Source organism: Hetaerina americana, unplaced genomic scaffold (assembly GCF_022747635.1).
Source record: "Hetaerina americana unplaced genomic scaffold, ioHetAmer1.1.p SCAF_11, whole genome shotgun sequence".
In the NCBI taxonomy this organism is placed as follows: domain Eukaryota; kingdom Metazoa; phylum Arthropoda; class Insecta; order Odonata; family Calopterygidae; genus Hetaerina; species Hetaerina americana.
The window spans coordinates 16,642,146-16,665,086 of record NW_027286181.1 but is presented as its reverse complement, the minus strand read 5'-3'; the positions used below and the strand labels follow the sequence as shown (position 1 = coordinate 16,665,086).

At 40.6% G+C, this 22,941-nt stretch overlaps 1 protein-coding gene across 1 annotated transcript in view; it reads left to right on the top strand.

Annotated features, from left to right (window-relative positions):
- Positions 1-653: 653 nt before the first annotated feature.
- Positions 654-22,941, top strand: part of LOC139701091 (proteoglycan 4-like) — a 44,891-nt gene continuing 22,603 nt past the window's right edge. Inside the window, exon 1 of the mRNA XM_071599666.1 lies at positions 654-971. Within this exon, the coding sequence (XP_071455767.1) occupies positions 654-971 (318 nt within the window). The remainder of the gene's footprint in view (positions 972-22,941) is intronic.

Here is a 22,941-nt window from a genome sequence, read left to right as displayed (position 1 = left end):
GCCTTTGCGAAAACCTTGGAAAATGCGCGGCACGCGGAACTAACGGCGCCAATGACTACGAATCGCCGATCGCCATTCAGATGTCGTCGAGTTAAAAAAAAAAACGAAGAAAAAAAATCTCGCGCCGTCACTCTTTTGCAAGACAGTTTATTCCCTCCTGTGTCACTGACTAGCACACGTAGATTTCGAGCGAAGAATTTCCAGAGACCCCATCCCCGACGAAGCGTTTCGCTCCCTTTTTATCGCATTTTGATCGTCATTTTTCGCCGTTTCCTCCCCCACCTCCCGCCCCGCCGAAACACAAATACGAGATTACTTTTTTTCTTCGCCATTTATCCTCTCGATTTTACCACTCTTTTGTTTTTTGCACTTGAAAAATCGTTTCCGCGACCAATTCACAAGCCCTTACCCCCCACCCTCTCCCTTCGCCAATAACAAAAAAAATGTTTAAAAACCCTTCCCTCAGAATGTCTTCGACCCCCCCCCCCCGCTCCTGCCTCCCCATCCTCTCCGTCTCCTCCCCTCTCCCAAACAACTACACCCCCTTTCTCTTCCCCTCATCCCAAAAGTCTCGTCGGCAGAATCAACCACTTTCTCCACCATTTCTTCGAGTCCTACCCTTATCCCTCTTTCTCTTCGGGAGGACTATAATAATGCCCTTCTCTCTCCTCCCTCCGGCCCCCACCATCGCTTCGGCGGATACCGCTCGCTTCTTCCGAACCGCCGAGGGTATAAAGCGAAGGGACGTTCCGTTCGATCGGCTTACACGCGACTGTGGTTTCGAAGGTGTCGGCAAGGGGACGTCAAACTTAAGTTTCATTCCTATTGCTCTGGTCCTCCCGAGGATTGTGTCGCCGGTGCTTAGGAACCGACCAAGCAAGAGGGAGCAGACATCGGACGGCAGCAGCGAAACGTACTCGACCGCTGGATCAGCGGAGGTGGAAGACATGCAGCGGATTCTTGAAAAGATGGTGAGACCGTATTTGTTATTGTTCCCCTCTTCCGGACACGACCACTCGGAAGACGCCGATCTCACATCTTCGGTACTCTGTTACCAGGGTTGATTATTATAACCAAGGGGATCGAGATGGTGCGGTGGCTAACGTATTGGCTTCCCATCCAGAGGGCTTGGGTTTTAATCCCGGAGGCGGAAGATATTTTTCAGTGGTCTCCCGATCCTTACTTCCGGTTCTTTGTGGAGGGCACTTTTGAGTGAGTATGCCTTCCGTCGGGTGGGACTTAACGCTGCGGACCCTTTGGCGCCTTTCGTTAAGAGCAGGCTAATGCCGACGCTGAGTTTCTCTCCACCCTTCATCCTTTCCTATCCATCCCTAATGGCGCAAATAACCTGAGCTATCGGTCGTCTCCCCTAAAAGTACCAATAATTAAAATCAACTTGAATGTTCAACGCTTATATTAATTCGATTACACTAATCCGAAGGTGTCAAGTTTGTGATTTTAATTGCGGTGTCGAGGGGTTGATCAAACCTCACAATATATTTCCAGGTCGAACAATGACGACAAAATTAATGCAGAATACCTGTTTGTGGCCTATTAGACTCAAGGACTCATTTTTGCCCCTTCGTGCAATTTATAATGATACTGCTGAGTGATGCCCATACAACATTTTAATACCAATCTCTTCTTTACTGACTAATTGTATAATAATTCAAAGCTTGTGTCCTAATACGCCCTGCCACATAACCTTAACCAACTTGAGGAGTACCGTGTAGATGTGCATGAAATGCCTTTTGCGTGAAATCTTTCCCTGTTTGCCTCTTCATATTTACAATCCTCTTAACACCACGCAAAAATCTATTTCCTTATTCTCCCTTTCCATTTGCAAAAATTTTTCCTTCTATTAAAGCATTCGATACCCTGATTTATAAAATCAATATGTCCTCCTTATGCTATTTCCTCCATTTTATATATATTTCCGCCAACTTCCTGTCTCCCCTTACCCTACCGACACCAGAATTAACAACCCTAAAACTAGTTTATAGGCGAGGGAAGAGTTCACCTCTGTGCGACCGGCTATGGTTTCCCAGGAGGATCTATTACCTGAAAAATCACATAGCTTTGGTGAAGTTAAGAGAGTTCAGAAGCGTCTTCGTAAAACGAACCCAAGCCCATCGGTCAGTAGTCCAATACTCTATCCACTGGACTACCACACTCCTTACCCTTATTCTATTTTATCCTCTTCTTCATTTGCATATATCTCTGACCAAATTTCTTCCACAATCATCCTCGATTCCCACAACTTAATGACCTATAATCAGCACTTCTCTTTTCCCCTAGAGAAAGTGATTTTTTAACCAGACAGCGCCATAATAATCTTAATCACATTCGTAATCCTTAATTGTTTTTCTTTAAGGCTCATAGCACCAAAACTTTTTATAAGTAACATTCGCAGTCAACAAGTTACAAAAATAATTCAATAAATATCCATGTTATGCGCATAATATTTAGAATATAAAAAAGTATACTTGCAGCCGTTGTAGAAAATATAATGTTCAATCCAGGTTTAAATATTTTACCGAATGAATGTAAGTTTTACAACGCGGTAATTGGAAGGATATATCTGTTTTCCGCGGCACTGGCCCAATTTAAATTGGCAATGAAATACCAAATCGAGCCATGCTTAGAAAATGCACTCATTGGTAGCGGAATTGAACTACGAGACCTTCCGTTCGGGTTCATATGAAAGAAGTCAGAATCTGAAATGCATTTAGTCAGTTGATTACAACATCTTTTACCAGAAAACATCTTTCAGAGATGAGGGTTTCTTTACAGACCGATTCCACTTTAGTATACTGTCCTGGTTTAGCAAGGAGAAAATAATCTATTTCCGCATTAAAAATTGGATACCGGTAAGCATATTTTGGTATCCCACAATCAGTTTCATTTGAAATTATTTATTATCATACCCTTAAAAAAAATACGATTACGGATTTTTAATAGCGATGATGACGTTTCTGCGCATATCGTGCATTTAGATACTGATTCTATAACGCTTTCACGGCCATAGTATAAAACCCCTACAAACCAGGCCGGTTTAGCGTAAAATAACGCAGATTGTAAAAGACGATTAAGAAAAGTTTTGTTTCTAACAGCAACATCAAAAACAAAGTCTGGAACTGGTGAATTAACGTAAAGCCCAATGTAAAATGATCTATCATAAGTTTTTATTGCTTATTAGATTATCATCCAAAATAATTCACGTTACGTTTACATTCACACGTTACGTTTACATTCGATACGTTTATTTGCACAACTTATCCTGCAAATCGGCATTGGAGCGTTTGGCATTAAGTGTGAGGACATGAGACATTTAAGGCTTACTTTTACGTCAAATATCAATGATTGAAACATCGTCATGAAGGAAGTGCTTGACTTAATCAGGGTTCACACCCGGATTTCCCAAATGCCTGCCATTTTATTTAGTCAAATGCAATCTCTTCCAAACCTCCAAAACCTTACATGAAAGAATTGTGGCTTTGCGAGTCTATTGGCCCGTTTGGAGACTTTCATTAGCATTTATCCACCAACTTAGGTTAGGTTTTTGGTGCACCTTGTCACTACACGCAAATGTGCTAATAAATCCTAAATTGCATGGTGCAAAATATCCTTGGGCCCACATTAAATATTAAAAGAACTCATGACCTAGCTTTCCATGCTTCCTAAGACCTTTAATTTCATCCAAAATACATATTCTTTTCTTCCCTCTACCTCGCTCACCCAAACCTGATCCCCTCTGTATAACACAGTCTTCAGCACCTCATTGCCTCTCTCAGTATATCCTGCATCAACTTGCCCTGCACTCTTAGTATTTCACCCAATTGCTCTCTATCTCTTTCATTACCATGCCTGGTAAGTCATCCTTGGTCTTCCTTTCCGTCCATTTAATTTTTTACATTCTTCTCCACACTCACATCTCGAGTTTGCGCTTATCCTCTTACCTCAACGGCTAAGATTTTGAGCAATATAAAATTAAGTTTCATGTTAAATTTTTCACTAGTCTTCCCTTTATGTATTTTCTTAAGATAACTGCCATCAACTCCTACCTCTTTGTAAACGTTCTTTCTCGCAATTCTTCTTATAATGTCCCCTCACTTTGTCAATGATCCTCCAAGACACTGCCCAAATGGATGAACTGTTCCACCTCTTATAGCTTTTAATTCCCCAACTTTAATGTTAAACTAAACTTTCCCATTTCTTGTGAATTTCATTACCTTCGTTTTATTGTGATTGATTCTGATTCCAAACCTGTATCGCACTGATTTTACAAAGCATCAAATAGGAGTACGTGACGAAAAATAGTATATTTAAACTAAATATAGATAAAACGAAGACATCTCCCAGATGCCGAAGCAAGGAAATAAGTATTCAATTAAAAATGCACCAAAACACCACCAACCATTTCTACTTTCGACAGCTGGGTCACCATCAATGTGAGAAGTAGAAGTTCGCGAGTAGAACAAGGTATAGCGAAGACTTTCATCAGAAGAAGCTGCTAATGGTAAATAAAACCAATCTAGATACGGTTCAGTGAAACGACTATCTTTTTTTATCTTATTTACAGTTTATTTTTCTATGATTTTGAGGCAGCAAAGAAAAGATTGTAGGTCGCGTATGAGTGGTGTCACGGAGAAATTATGAAATAAAAATCCCGACCGTCTAATAAATAAGTCAAGGGAGGGGAGTGAACAGATTCCGGAAAGAAACTGCAATAAGAAGCAGAATAACTGGTGAATGTATGCGTCACAATGGCCAAACACCGCAATGGGAGGTACCATTGAAGGAAACAGTTACTACGAAGGGCCTAGAATGACGTTAGAGAGACGAGATTTGAAAAATATCCGAGCTACAGAAAGAAACAATGGAGGAATTAAAGCATTGGGAAGATGATGACAGCTTAAAAAAAGAAAACTGTCGCAAGCCAGCTCTATCACGTATTCATTTCAACCACTTTTATGAAAAGCATACATTTTCATGCGTCAAATCAGGTGTCTATTTGCATCGAGTAGCCAGACACTCCAACATTAAATGCTACCGTGAGCAGTGTCCTTCCGTCCTTCCAGCATCCCCTGACACTGGCATTTGTCTTGGACATCAGGCTGCAATGCAGGAAATAATTTTCCGCGTTCAGAAATCGCTTCAAGGAAAAAATGTCAAGTAAAAAAGTATTCAAAAGAAGTTCCTATTTGTACTTTTAAATAGCAAGTTAATATGTGACTGTTCAGGCCGTATATTTCATCTAGGATTTGCTATTTCGTTTAAATGAGGGAAGAGTAAAGATGTGGAGAAAAGTTACAGAAATCTAGTGCTAGCAATTGTCTAGTTTCAAATACAGTACCAATGTCTTCCTCTTTTTCTTGGCTCTATCTCAATTCCTCAGAAGAAGAATTGAGTTAAGAAAAGAAGATTTCACAAGGAGAAGAGAATTTATGATAGGGACATTAAGTAAGGATACCGAGAAAATATTAGTTTTACACTCTTATATGGAGCGTAACTTTATATGACGCGGTCACCTGGTCGTTTAAACATGATGATAGGCGCAGTTTGAAAGTTTTTGAGATGTGGGTGTGAAGAAGGATGGAAAAGGTTACGTGGGCAGAAAGAAAAACCAACGAGGAAGTGAGTATGGCGGGGGGGGGGGTGAGGGATTTGTTGAAGACATCCAATGGAGGCAGGGAAGATGGATGCAGGATATTTTAACTAGCAATGGTATTTTGAAGACTGACGGAGTGCAGGACGTTAGACAGGTGAGGTAGAGGTAGGAAAGGGAATGTACCTGTTGAACAGAATGAAGTCTTTGAGACCAATGTGTACGGGGTGAAACTTAGTACGCCAAGATGAGTGACGATTGAAGGCCATGGGGTGTTAGAGGACAGCTCGATACGCTTAAAATAGACAAGCGTGAAAAAGTTTACTAAGCTGGTTTCATTACGCTGGGATAATAAATGAAAGTCGAATTACCGACTAATATAGAAGAGATGAGTGTATACTAGGAATTTCATGAACAGAAGAGCGCGTATGAGTTAGTGTATGTATGCGACAGAGTCGAAAGGAGTATGCAAGTACAGAATAAGATGAAGAAATTTAATAAAATGGAGTCATTTGCCTACGATACACTTTATCGATTCAAGCTTTACTTTGTGATACGTGTACGGATCCAAAATAACAGAAGGAACAACGTACTTCTACAAAGAAATTAGCTCCTAGTGAAACCCTGGAAACCAGGACTTTTTTACTCTGCTTATCCTTAACTGGATCGACGTGAAGAGTAAATATGTATAGGTAAAATATATCTAATTAGTAACTCAGTTATTGGGTGATAGTGATATTAATGTCAATAATGATTAATCATATATCAATGTGAACATCTTCGGATTCTCTTACAATTACATAAACTTTATTATCACTATTTCAGCGCTCCGTTTCAATTATCCTTGAGCAAAAAATGCTCTCTTGTAAGATTCTAGGTTTTAATGAACTAATCTCATTTTTTGATGAAAGAATCTCCTCTCATGAATGCAATCTGGTTCCTCGGAGTGAGATTTATCTATACCATGACTGAAGCATCGAAATCTAATTTAGGTAGATAAGCTGACCAATTTCAGATAGGACTCATGGCTATTTGACTAACAATTGCGACATATACATATTATTTAATAAAATGGGCAATCCTCTTCCGTACGACATCATGTTCGGCAATGAGCGTGAAGTTTAGATCTCACCATGAATATAAATTAAATGGTAGTTATATTATTTTTCCCCCAACATGAGAAACTCCACTTGAGTAGCACAGGTTTCAGTGAAAATCTCATAGGCATGTTATTGGCAAATTATTAGACAAAATGAATATTTTTATCGACATATCACTGAAAAATTGCCTGCAATGAACAATTATGTTTATATCATATTCACGCAGTTTTTTCTATATACTGGCCGGAATTGCTGCCAAGGCTTGACATTTTTCTAAGGCTTCAGCGTAGAATAATGAAAACTTACGATTTGCAAATGGTCGCAAATGAAATACAAAATGCTTAAATTTTCCAGCGAAGAATTCCGTTGGAACTCAAAAATAAAAACTCAGCGCAGGTCATGACGGCAAGTTAAAAGAATTGAGGCCTAACCATGTAAATTAAAATTCGGCCTAGAACCCAACCTAGACTTTGGACGCATATACGCGATGAAGTAGGCAGGCACGGAAAGATTACGAAGAGAGAACAATGCGTGGACCATTATTAATCCGACTAAAACCCACTCAAGGCACATTCGAATTGAGAGCGATAGAGAAAACATTCTTCGTCTGGATGAGAAAGTTGAGATTTTCATGGTTTCTCCAAATTCCGATAGTGAGGAATTCTCCTTCCATCGCAGAGATCCATCTAAACCGCCGAGATATTCTAAATTTTATGGCTTCACCTAAGTGGAATCCGACGGGAGTTTTTGGTCAGAAAATACCATTTCTACGGAATCGCACAAAAACGTTCAGACGTTTCTCCGAAAGGTCGACGTTCACCTGCTCGGAAACAATGGTGCCAAGATTCAGGACCAAACGGGCAGCTTCGAACTCGTAGGGGAATTAGCCGAGACCTTGCATAGCTTTCCAGAATCGAGTCGGGGAAGACGCGCTCCATTGGGTGGAAGAGACAAACCCATCGTCGGCGTTTTCTCCTCGTCGTTTAAGACGCTCGACCGCGGAGAACGGTGAATACACATCGCAGTCGAAACAAAAGAGCGCCAGGCGGAGCCTGAATGGCGCGCGAGCGGGGAGGGACCACAGGGACGCCAGAAATGGCGGGAAACCGCAGGGAAGGTGTCCACGGCACCGCGGGAATTGCTTTGTCCCCAGATGTGTGCGCGGCTATGCACCGGTGTGCATAAATCCGTGTGGAGTGTATGCACCGCTTTCGCTGCTTACACCCAAGGGGGAAGATTTTTTGATGCTGGGATGAAAACAAAAGGAGTTAGATGTTTCCTGGACTGTTCACTTTGCCGTATTGAAGCGTAAATAGTTATCAGATGGCTCTATAGGTATTCTATTTTACGAGCCATAATTGAAAAGTAATGGCATTAGGTCATTTATATATATATATATATATATATATATATATATATATATATATATATATATATATATATATATATATATATATACATACACGTAAGAAAAAGTTTTATTGGCGTTTTTAGTTTCCTACAAACCTACTTCACTTTTCTACAAAATCACCGTTCACGTCTAAGCACTTTTCGCAACGCTGCACCAGCTTCTTTACTCCCTCGGTAAACAAGTTTGCTGTCTGGTAATTGAACCAGTTGACAATGGCGGTCTTGAGTTCTTCGTCGGCTTCTATCCTTTGTCCATTACGTGAATGTGTCAAGTGTATGAGAGGGAAATAGCTGCCAGGAGCAAGGTCGGGACTGTTGATAGCGGTACACAAACGCTCGTCCATTCAACATTCTTTGCTTTTTGTGCTGGTCGGTAAGCATTTTTGATACCCACCTTGCACACAATTGGTGATATCCGAGCTTTCCCATAGCAATCGTTTAAATAGTGGTGCATCCAACTAGATAAAATTTATCAGCCATAGTACTTATCGCCGATCAGATCGCAGTTCTTGTTCCACTTATTGAAAGATATCATCGGTCTGGATACTATGTCTGCTCCTCCGCTCTTCATCATGCACATTTGAGGGGCACTCTTAACTGTTGCGGAACATTAATTTTTACCCACAAATGAATTACTTCCAACATTATGTTGCGCATAAGGTACATTTAGTAGGCAAGAAAACTAAGGATAGGGGAGGTTTATCGTCAGTAGTGCAGGGAATGATTTGTTAAATATTTCCGTCCAAAAATCCACAGGGAAAAATGGCCACGAAAATATAATTAATAAGATAGCTGTTCTCTAGAAAAGCTAAAAATTTCAATTGACATAGCCTCTCCCTCATCCACGATAAAGCTACAATTTCATTCATACATTCTTGGCTGTACTTGATCTTGCCTCGTTTATGCTCCTCATTTTTTAGTCACACTCATTGCGATGATCGGAGAGGTAATAAAAAATCGACAACCTATGCTAGGTAAAATAATATAATAATAAGGAAAGGTGGTGAAGGAGTTTCCTCAATCACACCTTTCCTTTTTTTTATTGCGGAAGCAAATACAAAAAAAATAGCATACAGAAAAATAGCATGATATGTTGGAGGGTTCCTGCTCTCGCTTAATCCCCCTTTAACCTATGCTAGGTAGCGATACCTTAAAAACGGTACCTCAATAGTGCCGCCTACTTCTTGTAAGTCAGGTGTCTGACCGGAGAAAGTTACCACGACACCGGCCGGTACCGGGGCACGCATGGATTTAACGTCTCTTTCTCCTGATTGAGAGTTATTTTGAGAAAAAATGAATGAATATTTTGTATATTTTATATTGGAATACATGACTTTACATTTTAATTTGAAGCCGACACAAAAGAAGCCCTATGCAAGGACTTTGTAATAATATGCTTTAAATAATATATAAAACCTGTTTTTTTAGCCGCATTTTCATGCGATGGACGTTTTTTGAAGGATCAACTCATGAAATGCACGATCTTGAGTTTTCACGGTTGGGATTGTCAATTAGAAGCTTTCCTTTATTTTCTTGCGCATTTTGGTTGCAGTCTTTTACTACCTATTCTGTTAAATAGCCCCTGTATTTTGTGCCAACAAAATACTTATATCGATTCCAAATAAGTTCCGCGTTCGTTTTAATTAATGGAGGCGTGAAACATCGAACTAGGTGCCGTGTGTTTGTGGCATACGTAAAGAATATCGGCAATGATTGGTGTTAACGTGGTTTTTAGTCCCTGACTATGACACAACTGTTCTCTAACCTATAGCCAAAATTGACTGATATGCCATCACAATTTATTGAAAATAAAACGACGAAACCCATCTGTTGTGGCAACTAAAATTTACACGGACGATCCGATTCTCGCCGCTTTCTTGAATTCATTAAGGAGATCATGAATTTTTTAAATCAAAAATGTAAAAAACACTTCTACAACAGGCATTCCTTATCATCTCTCAGTTCATACTCAAAAGTGATGACCACTACCATAGCGGGTACGGGGGTTGTTTTTTATATGTGAACTTACACCCCTCCTAAATAAAATCTAAAGCTTGTGAAACTCACACATTCGGAGTAGGAGGAGGTCAGTTCACTTCCATGTGTCATTATTCGGTTTCCCACCATGGTCTCTAAATTCAAAATACGTTTCCGACGGTCCTTAACGACTATTTAATTCTAAGTATCGCGAGAACTTCCTCATTATTTGCTATGCATTAATTTCTTCGTAACTTCTGCCATGTTCATACATTCAGAAAAATCCCACCGTTTATCTTTCAAAGGGTTTAACCGAGGACATCAACGGGGATTTGAACCAGTTGTTCAAGATTCGAAATGGGAGTTCGACGCACTATTCTATATTTGCTGCTTAACTGCTGATTAACCCCTGCCTTCCGTAGAATTCAATTGCTTTCTCCCCACTTTCTTTCCTAGTACCTAAACCGTAATCCCCCGCCACATACCCATCTCTTCCTTCGCCTTCCGCCGCATTCCAATCCCCTATAACTATCAAATGTTTCCCTTCAGGTACACCCACGAATATACAAGAGTTGCACACTTTAACTGATGGTGTACCCTACCAATCTATGGTTACTAGATGGCACGTAGACCTGAATAATGATCAATTTCGTTTGTTCAGCTTTCTCTGCTACTTAAAATATTCTATCAGTTGCTAGATCTCTGTTTACTACATTTCTTCCTATCTTTTCGTTTAATTCTATAGCTACCCCTCGCTGGCTCCCGTCCCCTCTGCTATATATTACTATATAACTATCGCTCCAGTAATCCCTGCTATCATTCCATCTCACCTGGCACTGCCCTATAATACATGCAGATTCTCTCCACACCTTAGCCTTATATTTAATAATTTTCCTGTCCAATACAACATTGTCCTAATATTCCAAGTTCATATTCTAGCTATTTCGGTCGTTTTCTGCGTCATTTGTGCTGCTTATGTCGCGTTTTCTTTGCAAGGATTTCGTGAGATGACTACCGCGGAGACCTAGCCACCCCCGCTGCTGGGACTTAGGTTATAGCTAGCGAAGTATGCATGTATAATGCGTAAATTTGGACATGGGTTTTCAGAACGGAGTGACTACGTGAAATGAAAAATTCTCTGGCGGGTCATCCTCACGGGTAACGAGGATTATCACTCCCTCAACTCACACGACTCCAAAATTACCACCTTCCCCGATCTTACCGGGACAATCCCCCTTTCCGAATCCTTATTGGCTTATGTCCCGATTCTTTCCCGAAGTGGCCCGATTTTTCCCTTCGACGCAGAGAAAATTCTTTTACAGCGCTCCTATTTTTTTAATTTCCAGATTTTTTCAGACAGGAAGGCTGCCCCTGTCCCCTTTCCCGTGGCCCGAAAGGTGGAAACACCTCCTCGCCCCATTCCCAGCGGGAGTGATTGCTTTCCGCGCCGCCGAAGATCCGGGATCCACGCCGAATGATCGAATCAATTGAATGGGGCGGGGTTCCGCCGTACTCCGTCACTCATCCGCCCACGTCCGTTTCGCCGAATCCGTCCCTCCCCCCGAATCGAATTTACTCTTAATTCCCCATGATCGCAACTGCGTTTCTCTTTTTTTCTAATTTTTAATTCACGGAGATATTGGGATGTTGAAGACTTTTTTAAAGGGGAGAATGTTTGGAAAGCAATGAAGGGGTAGGAATAGGACAGGCATGCCGGACGGAATGAAGGGAGGAAGTGCAAGTATGCGGAACTGAAGAGGGGCTTATTGTAGTGACGGATATCATGTTGTGCTTGGTTTGGACAGGCAAAGAAATATGTCTTTGTATAGTCTGGGACCATCCCATCCCTACCTTACACGATAGAATGCCACTTATAATGATTATAAGGTTAGTCACAGGCATGGCAATGCATAAAACACTAAAAAAGCATAAGAAAGGGCACTCACAGTTGTTTTTTTAATATTTATGCTGCACAACCACCTTTTTCAACGGAAGTACGAAGACAGTAGTTTATTTCGCTAAGAAAAAAAACAGAAATATTTTTTTTTAATTGTGAGTGTCCTTTTTTGTGGTCAGTGATGAGGAATTTGGGGAAATAGGTAGGTTTTGGATGGGCTCAGCCTATACAATGATACATTTACTCTCTCCTTACAAAAACAACCTGACATCCAACACTATACGTCATTAAGTCCATCTTCAATTCTGCATGCTTCCTTCCACCCTTTATTCCGTCCAACACATCTATACTATTCCTAACCCTTCCTCCCCTGACTAACGTTCTCATCTCTACCATAGTCTTCAACATTCCATCGCCAATCAAAATGCTCTGCATCCACCTTTCTCCTGTTGCCCGCTTTGGATTTATCCCAACAATCCCCTCTCCTATCCCACCAGACCTAGAACTTCCTCGTTTGTTTTCCTTTCTGTTCAATATACCTTTTCCACCCTTCTCTTTTTCTCGCCTACACTGAAAAATACTCTAATCTACGCCTATGATCTTATTCAATGGCCATGTTTCCGCGCCGCACTAAACCACGCTCCAAATAAAAATTTTGACGAGCCGTGTTTTAATATCCTTACTCAACGCCCGTGTCATCAATTTCCTCCTCCTTTTGAAAGGTTCTTTGCCAAATTAACTTCTATTATATATGAATATCTCGAATGCCTCATCTTACTGGCACCACCTGTAGATCACCATCATTAGAAGTTATAACTCCGAAGGTAGATTTGCTGCCTCTCGCAACTCTTTTTCGTTCTAAACCAACCTTTTCATTTTTTCACCCTCCTACATGAATATACATTTTTACCTGCTTGATTAATTTCATACTTGGCATAATCCTTCGGCTCTTCTAATACAGTCTCCTTTTTTTATACTACTGCATGCAGGTAGCTAGAAAGTTACGATTATGAATATACTGAAATATATAATGTAGGTAGAAAGTACTGATCAACAGTACCTAGTCAATCGGGTTAGGGTAGGTTTTCACTGGACCCTGATACTCTGCACTAATACTCTCCTAAGCCCTGGCAAACATGACTAAAAATATGTATTCTTAAACACCATTCCACATAGTACATTAGCATAATTAATTATTTAACTCTACATGATTTATAAAGCTTAACATTTTATACTTTCTGTATGCCTTCATCAATTCCATACAAAATGTCTATTCTTATTTTTCCTCAACCTCGATTTCCCAGCATTTTCTATTTGCTGCGTACATTACACTTAGGGCATTAAACACGCTCCTCTAGGTGTCTTACACATTCTTCGAATGGAATGACAAAGACACCAAGACATGCCAAAGGAGCAACCGATGACTTAGCGATCACCCACCCTGCTCTCTTCCTTCCGATTGCCCTCTTAATTCCGAAAATTCCGCGGTCGCCCCCGGCCTTAGCCCCCGGCGGGAGACGTCAGATGCGCCTCCACGGATCAGGGATTTCTAAAGGTGCCGCAGACGTGATTCCCCCTCCCTCTTTCCGAGACAGTAAATCAAATTTCCATCAGTGCCACTGGACGGGAACGAAATCGCATCGCTCCCGGGAAACCGCGAAGTGAAAAGCACCATCGCCGACGGACAGCGAGCTGTAAACTGAAACAATGAAATTTCACTATTTTGACCTCCTAGGGGAATTCGCTTTCGCATTCACTCATTGCGTTAACTCTCGCCCGATGCTATTAAGCGACTTTCGATTGAGTTCGGCGGCGTGTGGAGATTTTGCGGTTTCCAACATATCACCCGCCCAGCAGCGATTTCTTCACCTCACGCCATCACTGATACCTGAAGTAATTTGCCCCCAATTGGAAAAGGGAAGTAATTTGAAATGATTCGGAAAATATTATCAGGGAGTAGGGGAAGAAGGTTGGAGAGAAACCCTGGGATTGCGTTTGCCTTTGGGTTTTATTATCAAGAGGCCCCAAGGGGGTCTCCCAAATTTAACATCCCATTCGACTGACGGCGTACTCCATTTGAAGTTACCTCCACATGGCATCCCAAACAGGGAATTGGATATCTCGGTAAAATTCTGCCAGAGCACTAGCACGATCCACTTTTCACTTAGTGCCCAAGGAGCTAAAGATATGTGCTTGACCAATCACTAAGCCACCTCAGTATGATCCATCAATTACGAATGCATACCAACCCTCACCTGTCACGTTAGCAAACTTAAAAAGCATGCTGCAAAATGCAGAATAGTCAAGCTACAACTAATACATCTGTGCCTGCTCCTCAAGCTTCCCTCACAGTACACGCCGACACCCACACATGTATATATATATATATATATATATATATATATATATATATATATATATATATATATATATATATATATACATGTATATATATACATGTATATATATACATGTATATATATACATGTATATATATATATGTATATATATATACACACACATACATATGCCCCAGCCATCAAGACTCTCCTGGAGAATTTATATTATTTATGAACCATAGTGGGTCGCGGCAGTCCAGGGGGTAGAGCGTTGGCCTACTGACCGGAGCATCCCGGGTTCGATTCCCGGGCAAGTCTCTAGGCACCTGCGGCTCCACCCAAGCTATGTGATTTTTCGGGTACCAGATCTACCTGAGAAGCTATAACCGGCACATGGAAAGGAACTGGCCCACCTACCCTGATGTGTGACTTTCACACACCGTATAGGGCTTAGTACTGGGTGAACTCTACCATCACCAACCAAACCGACCTTCCGGTTGATTACTGTGTTTATGGTATATACATATATGTATATGTGTATTATATATAAATATATATTATACACACACATGCGGAAAATATAAATGGACGTATGTAAATTTAGTCCTCCACCCAAGAACGCGCAGGCATATTTAAAAATTAGTGGCGATTTAAAATGACTAATTTCAGTAATCAAAGAGTTAACTGGCCATTTTACGGCAGTCAGGAGCAGGTGCGCTTTCACATGACCGACTCCCGCAGATTCGCGCACTCTTATATATATTTATATATATACTAATGGATTCGACAATCTTATGGATATGTTTTATTTGCCATGGATGTGAAAATATTTTCATCAATGAGTCTGAGGTATACGCATAAGAATGCCGAATAGTGTGAAGGGAAACCTAACACTCTTTTACATGTAATTATATTTCATGTTTTCAAGCTTAACTTTATGGAAATCCGATATCACTGAAGAAAAAACATATCCCTCCACCATATTTTTTATCAGGTACCTCTAGTTTTGCCGATGACGCCGATGCATTGAAACCAGTCGAACCTAATAAAATATTTTGTGGAAATATAATTTTTTTACTTTAATACATGTAAGTTTAATAGATCCAGTGCTAAAAATTGTAACTCAGTTAAATTTTCGTATTTTTAACAGGTTGATATTTGCACTTGCTGGACAAAGTTATTCTTGCTAACACCAGCTAAAGATTATCGAATGTCCATACGCCTTCATTCATTTTTTTTCTAAACGCTGTTTATACAAAAATACATTAATTTTTCAGGGAACGAAAAAATAGAGTGAACATTTATTAACACGAAAATATAATGTATCATAGAAACATACTTTAAAATTACTTATTATTTAATTGTAATAACTTAAAATACATGGAAAACCTCAAGCAGTTTAATTTTTATTTTTTCGCGATAAATGCGGAATGTTTGGTATTTTTCTTGCGGAAATGGAAAATATCATGTGTACCGATAATTTTTTATTCTCTATCATTCGATTTTTGGGAAGAATATTGGCCTAAGCATCCCATATATATCCACGCTTTTCCCAAGATTTAACACAGACCAATTTCATCAAGGGTTATCTTTTCCTTCTCACATGAACGCGTCGATTGCAAGTGCACGGTACCTTATTACTCATCGCTTTGCACTCATTGCTCTGACGACGTAGGAGGAAAATCACGCTAGGGAGCTCCGTTGACGCCGCCAGAAAGAACCTTTCTCCGACGACGAATCGACGTTAAAAGGCCTTTCCTGTTGCATTCTTCCACCAATGAGAAGGGAGAGTGCAAACGGGAAATACCGGTGCACCTTTGTGTCCTCCACGGCCGGCGCGGCCTGAAGAAAGCTCCCGTATAGATGGATAGAGAGAGAGAGCAGCGATCAACTACTTAATGGCGTGGAGGGTGACGCACACGCTCGGACAACAATTGAACCGCGACGAGCGCGCGCGCGCGCAGCGGCGATGCCTTGCCGTACCAGCGACCCAGCGGCACGTGCGAAAGGGCCCTGGCACGCAACGAGCCCGCGGGGACGGTAGAAAAATAATGAAAAAGGGGAAATGTTTCTCTCCCCTTCTCTACCCCACATCCGTCCGTTCCGACTTATTGAGAGTTTATTTTTTTGTTCCCTTAGCGGCCTCATTAACCATTCCGGATTCTCAAGGCGACCATCACCTCACACACATTCGTCAACTTTTTGCATTGTTTTTCTCCCAGCGAGAGTGCGAATTTTCCAATTTTCAGTTCATTATAGGATATAAGAATTCTTTTTCTTTTTTCGCAAAAACCAGGGCGCAAATAACTTGACAATGATCGGAGGAATCAAACATGAAAACAGTTAGGAAATAGAAAAAAACATTAAGCCTGTCATACTCTTGCTCAAAATTTCGAATTTTCGGAAGGTAGAAAACGGCGCTCCCGTAACGAACTATTTAAACGTTTGTGACACATCGAATGCTATAAAAGTTGTTGTTGCTGCCATGGATACGGATGGGAGAAACTATAAACAAATCAATCAATGCTTTGACTTTTGTAGAAACGTCTTTGATCCAATCATCATCAATGGGCACCGATACGTTTGCGTGGGAATATTTGTGAGTCAATTTGAATGGAATCAATTTTTTTATTGAAAATAAATTAAACTACTTATGTTGACGGAATGCAGCACTTCCTCATTTTTTTCAAAGCATCAACGCTCCTTCGCCGCTTGTGGAGACGTCATTGCATATGGCTGTGCCCTGCCCTCCTACTCCAAATATTTACCATCAGTTTCTTTTATTTCTTAAAGACACTCTTGAGACTTCATCTAGATTAATAAGTCGGAGTGTCGAGGTCCACGAATGCAAGGACGGAGGCAGCAGCGAAGGGATTAATGAAAACAAACGTGCATGGAAAGCGTACGCATGATAACTTGCTGGAAACAGTGGTGAAATGTGTAGAGAACGGGCATAACTACAGAAGAACATCCCGGATGAATCAGATAATGGCAGGCAAAGAAAATCAAAGAAGGATCAAGGCACAAAGAGGTTATCGGAGTCTAGAGTTGAAACGAGCGCTGTGTCAAAATCATTCCCATATTTCACGCATAGTCATGATTCTTTAATTACCTTAAAGCAGGAAATGGAAGGGGAAAGAAGCTATCTGAAGGTTTTCTCATGAGATAAGGAATACGAAACAAGAATTAATGCGAGCATTGAGTGAAATACATATTAGGAATACATTTTCACTCATATGAGGGCTTCTAGGGCTTTGAGCCAGTTCGAGTTGTTCAGTCTCCGCTGGGTGCAAACGCAGACATGACACTCTTTACCTCCTTCCTGTACCCTAACCACTCCCCTCAGAATATTAGTTCTTACTCGTAAATAACCTCCCAACAAGGCAGCTGAAGTGATCGCCCATAAATGACCTCACGTTTCATTCAAACACGATCTACCGCCAATGTCACAAATACGTTACGCTTCAACGATTCCCGCACCTATAATAATAGTATCGTATTACTCCAGTAATATACATAATCATAATAAATTTGCAGTTTCCTCGATTTATTTAGATGATTTTATGTCCACTTGGTTCTTCTTGCGGGTATAATTCTCGCAAGAGAAGATATGCCCATTGGCCGAAAGAAGTACCCACGGCAGATAACACGAAAGACATTAATTTCACATCGTGAAAATTTGGCAGAAGATGACAGTAATAAAAAATATGGCTTTCCAATGCAGCAATTTCAAAGTGTAAAAATCATTCGCCTTGACCGGGATTCGAACTCGGATCCCTTAATGTCCGGTCGAGTGCTTGAGCCAGTTAAGCTATCGAGACGTCCTTTTAAACTCTGAAATGAAGAGGATGCCGCGATAGTTTAACTGGCTAAAGCATTCCACCGGACATTGAGGGATACGGGTTCGAATCTCGGTCAAGGTGAATGATTTTTACACTCTAAAATTTTTTCATTGAAATGCACATTGGCGGATGACTCCCTTAAAAGTCACTGTTGCGGCATCTCCCGAAGATTCTTTGGAAAAAATATGGCTATTTTTCTCAAGAATGGAAATAGATAGGAAGATGTGGTTTGTCATAAATTAAGCGCGCGTTCTTTATAAATACAAAACATAGATGGCTGCAGCGTACAGTGCACAGGGTTCATATATATATATATATATATATATATATATATATATATATATATATATATATATATATATATATATATATATATACACACAGAGTTCGTCCGGAAAATAACTGTACTGAGCTCAGGAAAAAAAAATTTATTACACTTTTACATATCTTAAGCTAATATTCCTCAAAATAAGACCCTTGTGAGGTCGATACACTTGTTCCAGCGGCGTTCCCATTCCTGGAACGCTCCCGCGAAGGCATCATCGGGAACCTCTCGAAGACTCGTCGTCGACCTCTTCTCTGCCCTCCGCGAACATCTTGTGCCACCGAAAGATCATGTTTCTGGACATGGCTGACTCCCCGTAAGCCTGGTTAATCATACCGACAGTTTCGGTAGACGATTTCCCAAGCTTTACCGCAAATTTGATGGAATAACGCTGCTCCAAAAACTTCGGCATCGCGTTCCGTGACGTGGGTCGAGCGTGGAGGTTCGCGTTAACAGAGCTCCTCACTACACCACAGCTCAGAGCCGACTGCCTTTTTCAGCGTCGCTTGCCAACATACCCCCCTCCAATCGCAGCCCGTCAGAGCGGGGCTGGGCGCGCCTGGAGCGGCGGGAAAAAATCAGTACACTTATTTTCCGGACGAACCCTGTATATACATACATATATATATATATATATATATATATATATATATATATATATATATATATATATATATATATATATATATACATATATATATATACATATATATATATATATATATATACATATATATATATATATATATATATATATATAGTTATATAGTTGCTGCTAGTGATAGAAGCGATATCCATCCTCAATCGAATGCGAGACATGCGATGTTATGGATGTGTAAAATGTACGTCCGTGGATGAGACATATCAAAGAAGGCTGAATATCGTCGTGTGAGAATCAACCCTAGAAGCTCCGAGGCCGCGGACTATTCGATTTTTATCATAGGCAAAAGAGTACCCAATCATATGAGATCTCGGCGGCCATGAACTCACGGTGTCGACGTTGTGAAAAATGCGTGCGTTTACAGGGAGATTATTTTGAGAAGTAAAATACGCATTCGATGGTCTCAACTTTGTGGAAGTACATGTTCATTGATTGAAGAACACAATGTAATTTCCACTGACGAGTGGGATGAGCTGGAAATGCAAGCGGGAAGAGATTCCCAGCTCTTCCCACTTGTCACCGCTCATTCCATGAAGTAAAAGACGTTTCAACATTCTGGTTTGACTAGTTAGGAGGCATTATAACTTGGACACACCTAGGTACGTATTAATGACATCTTTAATCGTAGTTATTTATAAAATTTTCAAGGTTAATGGGTCCGTGGGACAAATTTACCCTCCCCACAGGTGGGTGGCGACGCAAAATTCCAAAATCCAGTACCGGCTAATAGACTACTAAGATTTTTTCGCCCTTGTATACAACATAGATAAAAATAGGACATCAAAATCTGGAACAACGGAAGAATTACCTTAACTAGGCACAGCGATGGATTAAGATAATAGAGAGCAGAATAGTGCACGCTACTAAGGCATCCGTTTGAAGCAGTGGCGGAACCAGAAGGGAGCGGGACCCACTCTTATGAACCTCCCCCTCTGAGATGCCTTACATGGTTAAAATTTGTCATCATTAGTTCCTAAATAAGTTGCTTAAAATTACCCAGCATAAAAAAAACCGAAAAAATGTAATTTTAACTAATCAATTTCACTGATCTCTGCTATCCCTCTTCAGGTCAGGAGTGCCCCCCACATAATCTTTGATTCGCCTCTGGCCGGCTAATAGTTTTAAACACAAGATCGAAACTTGGCAACACTTATCAAAACGCATATCTAAATCACTTCTATTATATCTATGCTACATGGATAGCATCCGTGGCTAGGATAAGAATACTGAAAGCACCGGAAGAGTGATATACCTGTATATTTCCGTGCTTAAGTAGAAAGAGGATAAAACTGATGGAGCGAACGACCAAGGAAGATGTTAGAGCATGAATCAATCGAATGAAACACTGCGATCACGATGAGAAATACTCAATGAGTACATTCCAAGTCACAATAGCCGTTTCAATACAACAATAGGCAAAAGAATAACAAAACTAATAATGGTAGTCTCCCGGATACCGTTGATTTTGGGTGACAACAGACACCAAATTTCTCAGCTTCGTCTACCAAGGCACAACCTGACAACCTACACTAGTAATCACTCATTTTTTAGATTATGATTCCTGAATTAAAATCCATATATTTCCGATTTTTATTCAAATTTTAGGTACTTCCATCATAAATTACTTTCTGCGAATTATCTCTCATCCTTGCGAAGCAACTAACATCACCTCAATTAAGTTTTCCTCATAGTTTTAGTTTTAGCCAGGACCCCCAAGAGCAGTAGCCTACAACATTAATCAAGCGGCTTTAAAACTGTGGAACGTCTTCATTCAATTCCAGATACAGCTCAGGAGGAGGGACATGGATATAAGAAAGAGTGAGAGATTTCTTTCAAGATCTTAGCACACTAAGTATGTTATATATTCACACAAGAATAAACGCTGCAATAACAAGAAAGGAGTTGATGCCTCCCCTTGTTCAAGTTTTTGCTTTAATCTCGCAGCTCTGCGAACGAATCGGGCGCAGCTCTGCGTAGCGCCTAAAATTACTAAATATTAATTCGGAGAGCAATGAAAGACTAGTTTCTCCTGGTATCAGAGAAACTTCCAACCTGTCCACTCAACCCTAGAAACGCTCCCTCCTCGAGACATCCATGTCGATGGTACGGAATTCCAAGGGGAAAAAATCAACATCCGGGTACCAACTTAGACAGTGGAACACCTAAGACACTAGGTGGTGGAATACAGAGTGCTTTTCACTGCGCCCAGGAGAGTGGTCTTTCACATTCGCACATTTTCTTTCAACGCTGTTGAATTCGTTAAAAATTTTACAAACTATGAGTCACCTTTGTCCATAAAAAAATGCTCGAAAATAATTATAACTCTCTCGAAGAGATAGAAAACAGGAGACTCCGTCGCACGAGGCAGGCAGTAAGTAAAAACACGACGAGCGGACACCGTCTTGTGGCTACGATCGGAGAAGCCAGAACGGATCGCGACGCGCGAAAAGGACTGTTGAGGCGTGTGGAGGGAGGGGCCGCGGGTGGGGGGGGGGGGGCGATTTATCGAACAAAAACAAACGATGGGCAGTTGTGAAACGCACCGAGTCGGGGAACGAAGCGAACATTGCCGCAACTCAACCGCCTCCTCCCGCCCTCCCCCCACCGACACCGTCCGCAAAGCGAGGCACTCGGTCAGGAAACGATGAAAAAGGTCAGAATACGGAGAATGAGCGCGAGGGTATAGTCATAGGCAGGCACTCACTTCTTCCACACCCCCCCCCCAATTCTCCCCTCGCCATCGAGAGATGGTTCCGCATCGGCGATAAAAAAAAAGGTTTCGATAGTATTTTAACGTGGAACGACAGCCTTGCCCAAGAGTTTTTACGAATCATTTGGTTTATTGAGAGGTACTTAACCGAGATCTGCTTTTTATTTAATGAAAAAGTGCATTTGAAAGATATTTTTGAATAACGGATCAAAGAAAAGAGGATTAAAAAGAGTTATTAAACTCCATAGCAACAACAAAACATTTACACGTATTAGAATCACCAAAAGAAAACGATTGAAGTTCAAAATGGTGGCTTCAATTATTTTACGGAATTTAACATGGTAGATAATTAGTTTTCTAGGCACCATGAAGGCATACAGAAGTTACATAGAGCTGAAGAAGAAAATACTTTAGAACGAAGAAAAGGAAGTCCTTATGATTCATAGACCAAAAATGTAAATAGTCGTTAGGTACCGCTCAAAACGTATCTTTAACAGGTGGGATCCCTTGAATGAATATATTGCTAGTGATTACACAGACACTGTGTATATATGTATATATAATATAAGGAAGTAGGCGTTTTGGACATCATGAGCGCAGACAGAAGCTACGAAGAAACGAAGGGTGAAATAATGAAGAGAAAAAGGAATAGGGAGTTATCACGATACTTATAAGATACTCGTCAGTTGCCCTGCAAAACCTAGCTTTCAATGAATGAATTAATCCTTGAATGAATCTTTTGACTGAATATTGGAATGAAATAAGTGAATTAATCCTTGAATGAATCTGATAATTTAATATTTTATTCTACTATATTTTACTCTACTCTGTGTTCTAACCCGCTACACTCACTTGCGGTGGTTACCGGAGTAATGAGATAATTAGATAGATAAGGTAGATGCAAATGGTAAATATATTATCACATTCGAGAAGGTCTCACATAATAGCTGTAACACTTCCATTTCCAAGTGGAAGGGAGAGATTTCGAAGGAATCTTAATTAATAAAACCATCGAAGCGTTTGTTTTGCATTCTACTCATGAAGTTTCCTTCGCAACAGTGATTTTTTGTGC